The sequence below is a fragment of the Chelon labrosus genome (genome assembly GCF_963514085.1).
Source record: "Chelon labrosus genome assembly, chromosome: 9".
NCBI classification, from domain to species: Eukaryota; Metazoa; Chordata; class Actinopteri; order Mugiliformes; family Mugilidae; genus Chelon; species Chelon labrosus.
The window spans coordinates 20,588,094-20,596,495 of NC_140359.1; the positions used below are offsets into that span (position 1 = coordinate 20,588,094).

Genomic DNA, 8,402 nt, shown 5'->3' on the forward strand with positions numbered 1-8,402 from the left:
ATTTATCTTATTATCACATTGTTTCTGATTTTACAAGGTCAAATGTCAGTTTCAGCTGGATTTTAAGAGCGTCGCATTATTTACACAAACGGAATTTACAGCAAGAATGAACGGATTATGTGCACAGTCATCCATCATCAGTCTGTACAAATGACTCAGTTTGTCATTATGAAACCTATCGAGTCATATGCTATCTTTACAAAGAGGCCCAGTCCGCAGAGTGAATAATCACATGTTTTGTTTTGCAGTTTATAGTCATCGTGTCAGGGACGGCGGTGTCCTCACCGCCTCTCTCAGCAGGACACGTTGTTTATTTTCAAAAGAAATGATGAGAGCGTGTGCGTGTTTGCTTTGATCGAGACGTAATGTGTTAGAGGACTGAATTTTAATGTCCTAATAAAGTGTATGCACAACAACATGATAATAGAACCGGCCTTGTCTCACTAAGTTAAGGCTTTTGGTTTTTCCCAAAGAGGATTTTTTTGACCTTAAGCGAACATGTCAACCTGAGAATAATTGATTACACTGTGGCTAGCCTTCTGACATTTTGATGATTTTTATCCATGATTATAGAACAAACACAGATAGAGTCTTCAGCCCAAGTCAAACCTATTAAAGATGATTGTCGGGAAGTAAGTTTTGCAGGACCTTTGACTGAATGATTTCTTTCTGAGGCATTCTGCTTAATTGTTATGTGCCAGATTGCCTTTTGTTATTGTATCTAACTTTACTTTTTTGTAGTTTAGTTTAACCTTCTTTTTTTCATTTAGACAAATCATAACAACAAATCAAACTATTGAATTTGTTTTCCAAAAAAAAAAAAGAAGAAAAAAATCTGTTGTGTAATCCCCAAAATAAATGTCTTGCTTGGGGATAGGAGCCACAACTAGAACTCAGATTATAAACTCAATTTTAAAGTTTAAGGACTCGTTTTCCCCCCCCTTTAATCAAACCATGTTGTGCAAGATTTGCTTTGAGCTCAGTTTAAATATCCAAGGCCTTTCCTGAACTGCATTGAGCAGCTGATTAGGCCTGTGAAATGAAATGAAGGGGAGGGACTGAACTCTGCAGGAAGCTTGACGGCAGCGCCTCGTTTCAGTGAAGTCACTTGTGTCTGTTGCCTGCTTTTATCTCTCGGTCCCGGTGAGTGAAATCTACTTCTGCCTTGCACACAGCTAGCTGAGGAACTGATAAGAAGTCACCACTGAGCTGTAGCCACAGCAGCAGCAGCACCAGCAGAAACAACAGGAGGAGGCAGAGGACGCCCAGGAGGGGATGAAAGTTTTTTAGAAGTTTGCTTTTTTTTTTTTTTAAGATAAGGTGAAGGCTTCGTTTTCCTTCTAGTTTTGGAAATGTTTCTCACGTTCTCAAGAGCAAACACGTCTCCTGCTCTTGACTGGAAATACAGGCGCTGAGAAGGGAAGAGCTGTTTCATTTCGTCTTGAAGTGCGTTTGGACATAAAAATGAATAATCAATCAATGACGGGGAGGACCATGATTCCGACCATTCCGTCTATTATGTTCATTTTCGGGGTGGTTGGAAATGTCATCGCCATCGTGGTTCTTTGTAAATCTCGCAAAGAACAGAAAGAAACCACGTTTTACACGCTGGTGTGTGGACTGGCGGTCACGGACCTCCTGGGCACACTGCTGGCCAGTCCGGTCACTATCGCCACTTATGTGAAGGGCTCGTGGCCCGGAGAGGACCCGCTGTGCCAGTACTTTGGATTCACTTTGCTTTTCTTCTCTCTGTCTGGCCTCAGTATTATCTGTGCCATGTCGGTGGAGAGATACATTGCTATAAACCATGCCTACTTCTACAATGACTATGTGGACCAGAAGTTGGCCGGCTTGACTCTAATAGCGATCTACATCTCTAATGCGTTTTTCTGCGCCCTACCGATTATGGGGTTTGGACAAGTGAGGAAACAATACCCGCAAACCTGGTGTTTTTTAGAGTGGAGGAGCAACAGGACCAGCGACGCCGCCTACTCCTACATGTATGCGGGGTTCAGCTCTGTTCTCATTCTCGCCACTGTTATCTGCAACGTGCTGGTGTGTGTAGCTCTGATCCGGATGCACCGGCGTTTCGTGCGCAGGATGTCTCTGGGAACCGATCTGGGACGCAGCGTGGACCCGCAGAGGAGAGGACGCAGCTTTGGTCGCCTGGCCGGTGCAGAAATTCAGATGGTCATCCTGCTCATTGGCACATCGGTAGTGGTGCTAATCTGCTCCATCCCACTTGTTGTAAGTTCGTTTTTTTTTCTGCGCTGCCGATCACCATTACGCACATTTTACGCACGGCTTTCTTATACACAAAAGCAGAATTTTGTACATATATTCAGATTCAGAAAACTTTGTTTGTCCCCTGGGGCCAATTTAAGGCACAAGTGAGCAGCATACACAAGTGCAAGTACAATACACTTTTATGGAACTTTTAGAGCTTAATCTATCCATTACGCACGTTATGCACACAGAACAAGGTGTTTTTGCAGTTTGATCCAAATGATTGTTCAAACATATCTCTATTATGATTACATTAAGCTTTCCTCTGTCTCATGTTTTTTTTTTGGTGGCCTCTTAAACACACACAGACACCGATCCAAAAATACACTGAATCTACCAGCTCCTCTCTCTTCTTCCTTGCAGGCTCAGGTGTTTTTGAACCAGCTTTATAAAACTCCTGTGGAACTGCGGTTGGACAAAAACCCAGATCTTCGATCAATACGTTTTGCCTCCTTCAACCCTATTCTTGACCCCTGGATCTACATCCTGCTCCGCAAGGCCGTTTTCCTCAAGGTCATTGAGAAAATCAAGTGCCTGTTTTGTAAAATGGGAGCAAGGAGGCAACAGAGACAGGGAAACTTCCACTGCATAGATGATCATCAGCTCTCCTCTGTCATCTCAAACCGGGACTCTCAATCCCTGGTGTCTCATGACTTGAGAGATGTCAGCAGTACCTCCCAGATATGTCTCTACCTCCCAGAGGGGAGTGAGGTGTACACTGGAGACTGTCGGAAGGCAGACAGACGCTCTGGTTCACAACCTTCTTCAGTCAGAAATTCGCGAGTTTCTTGTTCATCTGAGAAGGGCAGCACTGATACTCAGACCAGAGAAGGGACAGATGTTCTCACAGATAATTCAGGCTTGCCCTGTCCTAAAGATCAAACTCTTCAGGTGACATTGAGCACTGAGACAGTGGAAGAGAAATGTATCTGACTAAACTCTAAATCAGGTGAAAGTTCTCTGATTGCTCTGAGGTAGATTGTCTACCAAAGGAATTCCCCACTGAAGAACTTGTAAACCACTGAAAACATGGAGGTAGGCATAGAAAAATAATAAACGACTCCACTTGTGAAGTCGGGCACATATAGAAAGAGAGACGTACTGTGAGCTTCATCGTAATGCACCCAGCTACCTCAGCAATGACTGTCTCTGACTGTGTCAGCAAGTTTTGTCATTTTGTCCAAGACAGATGTTATGCAGAAATCCGAGATGGAAATCAAGTCCTATACAATTTCACTTATTGTTCAGTCGTTGTGGAAACCTTTAGTATAAAGTAGATGTCAGGCAGTAATTTAGAGTAATTCAGTCAAAAGCCTGTGGTCAGTTTGGTAAATGAAAACAGTACTCAATGTGATTTGTATGAGTAATGACTTGCATCTGTGCTGCCATTGCGGGGATCTTTTCCTTTAACAAACTCTGTTGTGCAGTGCTTTTTGAACGGGATACCGTGTCAGTTCTATGACACCAATGTTTTCTTTCCCCTCGGCTCTGGAATTCACAGAAAAATGTCATCTCACATATTTAAAAAAAAAAAAAAAAAGCTCTGTTTTCCATCAGACAACGAGGGTACAAAGATCCCTGTGCCACGGTGAACATAAGTTCCCCAGCTACAGAACATGTGGTGTGAATGAGTGGACAGCTGTTGATTAATGTGCAGTATTAAGCTGTCAACTTGAGAATAATTATGTTCAGTGTTGTGTTAGATATTTTGTTTTTGTAATAAAATTATTCTTCTCCATGAGAAGGTTCTTATTAATCAGTCTCAACTAGAGGAGTCCAAAATAAGTATTTGTGTGCAGGTATAAATCACATGAGTCGTATAGTTGGCCAGTATTTATGCTCATGAACTTCCAAGATTAGGATTTAATGTATCTGTTAGGGCTGCATCTAACAATTATGTCCATTAGTGATCATTCAGATGTGTAATTTTGTGAAACCCAGGATGGCGTCTTCAGTTTATTTCGTTTACATTGGGACAAAGAAAATCAGGCATAACACAGATTTAAAATACGAAATTAATAAAGAAATATGTTAAATTTAGCAACTAGATAAACATCCCGGTTTCCTAATTTTGCATGTTTAAATGTAAATACTCAGTTTGTAAAAGTGCCATTATTTATTTTGTCTGTATTATCCAGTTTTTGTGGTCCTGTTCTCTGCTGCGTTATTTCCGTTGCCAGAATTCCTCCCTTTTATGCTTTCTGTCAGCTGACACCTTCTGCTGTTGTCTTACCACTATAATCCATAATGCTCTGAACTTTTGCACTCCGATTTATTTGGGGTTTTTCCACTCTGTGGGGAGCTGCTTGTCTGCATCACAGTCTGCATCCTTTTCCCTGTTATAAAATGGACTCAGATGGTTGCTTAATGTCACAGATTACGTGCTTTGTACAGAATAACTATTTTTTTTTAGTACATTCAAGCAGAGTAATAAACAAGCTCTTTTAATTTATTTTTAATCTTTAAATTATGCACTTTATTTTGTATGTGGTTCATGTTGTAATGTAGAATTCAGTCTGTCGTGTCTTGTTTTTATCTTGGTGTTGTATCACTTTTCGTGTCCGTAAATTGAGCAGCAGTGATTCATTCAGGAATACAAACGTGTCTATTTAATTGTGCAGCTGTTAATCATTAACCACGCCACTGTTTCACGGCAAACAGCGCCTTTGACGTGTTGTCATGTCTTGTCACCATAAAGTGGAGCTTCACAACACGAGCAGCAAGTTTCTCACGCTCCACTTTTTCTTTTTCCTGCTTAGATTTGATGAGATCATTTCAGGACATGCTGTCACTTTTCCAGCAGTTACAGACAAATAAACAGAAGTGTAAAAACATCCTGCCGTTGGGTTACGCTAAATTATGTTTTTTTTGTGAGTGTGCGAAAATAAAAGCAACCCTGGATCTTGGTAACGTACTAAATAAAAGCGAATGTCAGACACAGAGAACCAGAAGTAAGTAGCTCTGGCGATGAAAACGATCTGGGTCTGGGGAAACAGACCTGAGCTTTTACCCCTGAAGCAATAAACACAATCTAAGGCTCCAATGCACTCCAATTAAGCTTAAACAAGCAATGCTGTGGCTTAGACAAACACATTTCCTAAAAGACAGAGTGTTCGGGGTATCCTCCAGACTCTGAGAACAACGCACAATAATAGTATTCAACAGTAGAAGGACACTGATGCATTAAACAATGTGAAGCTTCTCGGCGTTTTGATGCCTGCAGCTAATTAAATGAATAAATGGACAGCCAGAGAGGGCAGAATTTCATGTGTGTGAATGGGTATTCATTCACATTCTGTACAAAATGGGATGTACAGGATCACCTCACTGATTTCAACTGTAAATGAAGGTTGTTTTGGGGTGGAAAGCAGGTGATCTGTGTAAGAACAGGATCCTAAGTGATGTACAACTCGACACGCACGTTGTTACAAAACTGCTCTGTATCAGTGGGGTCCTTTTACTGACAACCTGCCCCCTCTGTGCTCATTGATAAATAGCAGAGAGCACCTGCTGCTGCACGTCTGCTGTCACCCTCGGTTGAAAAGGACACAAAACAATCCCGGTCTGGAAACCAGAGCTGATGCGGCAGCTGATAAATGTCTTAGAGCCTGAGCCTCATCCCTCCAGTGGAGAAGAAAATAGGAATGTGTGTTTTTTAGCATTTTCTCTCACAATAGTGTGCAAGACATCTTTTTTCGTTTCATTTATGATGCAATGTTAGCTTAACGCTATTGTACCAGTAACAGTGAGGCCTTGTTTAGCAAAAATAACTGGCGGATGGTTCATCCAAAACATATATTCTCATAGTTTTTGCTTCATTTTTCTGCTGTTTTGATTTTCGGCCATTTTTTCTGTAAAAACTAGCACCAGAGAAAACGTCTGACTTTGACGTCTGTGGAGATTAACGGCAACACAATGTCTGGGAAAAGTGTGCATACTAATATTTTAATTCTGCTTTTAATGAGATCGGCTTACTGTTGTTTTGTCTGGCTCTGCAGCTTTCACAAAAGTCCATTATATGTGGACAGGTTAATTGAGGGTGTGGATCTTAAGTGTTTAACACTTGGTTGAATGCCAATTAAGAATATTTATTTATGTTATTTTGAGGAAACAGTACAAGTATGACACTTTCAGTTGAGAAGTAACCATAAAATCCAAGGTGATTAATTGCAAGAGACATCCAGCTATCAGCGGGCAGGAGCAGGCGTTCATGTGGTGTAAAACATGTTTCACCGTGTGCAGATAGAATCACTGTGACTTTACTTTTATCTGTCAGTCTGTGTTGAATCTAGTGCACCTACAGCCGAGGCCCATGGGTTCAGCTGTGCCTGCCGCGCCACGGTGATGGCATAAGCCGGATATCTCAGAAACAAAGGTGAAATAACTGAAGGCAGAGGTCATAACTTAAAGGTACACGATAGTTACATCATCTGGGAGAGTCTTGTTAAGAAACACTGAAGGCATTGTGGAAAGAAAAACATACCCTTCCCACTTCCCAACCACTGAATTGTGAAACACGGGTTCCACATTTTTAGAGGTCGATCCTTATCTACTTATGAAAAGTCAGGATATGTCAGTTTCCACAGCACCGATTTAAAAAAAAAAAGTTGTCCAGCTTTATGGAAGTGCTGTATTAAACTCCTTGCCTGTTCCGTGTCCTGACCCTTTCACTCCAACTAAAACTGGGGTAAAATTGTGTTAAGTCAAGTGATTTTGGCTGTGGAATATGTTTTGCAAGGACGATCCGGTTCATTTCACAATAAACATACGAACAGATAAAGCAATACCTCGAATTACTACACAGTATTTATCTTTTTTGTTATCAGATCTTGCCCCTATTTTCACATCTGTCAGCATTACCACTCAAACACGCCGAGCATTTCATTCCGGCGGCAGCTCCCGGCTAGGGGACTGTGTTAAATCCCACACAAATACACATAATATAGAACATGTTATGTCAAAGCTTTTTAAGGCAGTATTATGTACACCAGCAAGTTCCCATGAAATCGGCAGCTAATTGGTAACTTTGATCTCCACTGGTACACAGCTCCAAAGCAAATAGGAAAAACCTAACCACAGGAGATGACCTGTTAGACAAGTGTCACAGAAATAAAACTTCTAAATAAACTTGTGTGATTAAAAGTTTCTGTGTTGCAGTGTGTCGTCTTTCTTAAGTAGACAAGAGTGTCCAGTGAAAGTATTAAACCATGTGGCAGTGGTGCTGATGTGTGCATATGTGTCAGTGCATGTGTGCGTGTGGGAGTATCCACCAGGGTCATATTTATCGAAGAATTTTCCGGAGCCCACTGCAGGTCATATCTGTGAGTTGACTGTGTCGGTAATATCCGTCATTTTCCAGTTCGTTCCGTCGAGGACCACCCAGGAAAATCTGTATTTCTTGTGCAAACTAGACCGCACGTTACAGAGGAAATTGGCTGCAGGGGGTCAAAATGAAACATCAACATCTGACGCTTGCTGTTGGTTCACATCTGACTGATATCGGTTGTTTGGCGTCCAGTTTTTAGAAAATAAAAAGCAACAAAAAGTCATGTAAACATGCAAAAGTATAATTAAGAAGAATAGTGTACAGTTAAGTCTGCAACGGACAAACTGTGATTAGTGTTATTAATGAGGCTGTCATGTTCACATTCATTCGTTCTGGTTGCCTGTTGTTCAAGTCAAGGGTGCAAAAATATGTGGAAACTGTATCTGTATGTATAATTCCCTCATTAATTAATGTTTACATATTTTATATGTAAAAAAAAAGTGTGTTTACAATAATTGAAGAGAAGTACACCGATCATCCACAACATTAAAACCACTGACACAGGTGAAAAACATTGACCGTCTTGTGACAATACAATGTTCTGCTGTGACACTTTTGGACCTGACATTCATGTGGATGTTGCTTAGACATGACCCACCCACCTAGACCAGACCAGGCACCCCCACCCTATAGCAATGACACTCCTTGATGACAGCAGACACCCCCAGCAGGATGCACATGCACAAAAAAACATGAAGAACAGCACAAACTGATCAAGTATCTGTGGAATGATCCACAGAAGCCCCTCAACCCCTCAACCCACAGGACCCAAAGGCCCCCACTAGCACAG

At 41.4% G+C, this 8,402-nt stretch overlaps 1 protein-coding gene across 1 annotated transcript; it reads left to right on the forward strand.

The window, feature by feature from the left end:
• Window positions 1–1,123: 1,123 nt before the first annotated feature.
• On the forward strand, window positions 1,124–7,350 carry ptger4a (prostaglandin E receptor 4 (subtype EP4) a). Its single transcript, XM_084551518.1, has 2 exons — window positions 1,124–2,247; window positions 2,650–7,350. The coding sequence occupies exons 1-2, from the start codon at window positions 1,465–1,467 to the stop codon at window positions 3,217–3,219; spliced, it is 1,353 nt and encodes a 450-aa protein (XP_084407644.1). The 5' UTR covers window positions 1,124–1,464; the 3' UTR covers window positions 3,220–7,350.
• Window positions 7,351–8,402: the final 1,052 nt, after the last annotated feature.

Bases quoted from the DNA above. Each gene is read 5' to 3' on its own strand.
- ptger4a (XM_084551518.1), top strand. From the start codon at position 1,465: ATGAATAATCAATCAATGACGGGGAGGACCATGATTCCGACCATTCCG. The intron at 2,248-2,649 runs GTAAGTTCGTTT...TCTTCCTTGCAG, and splicing joins TCTGCTCCATCCCACTTGTT to GCTCAGGTGTTTTTGAACCA.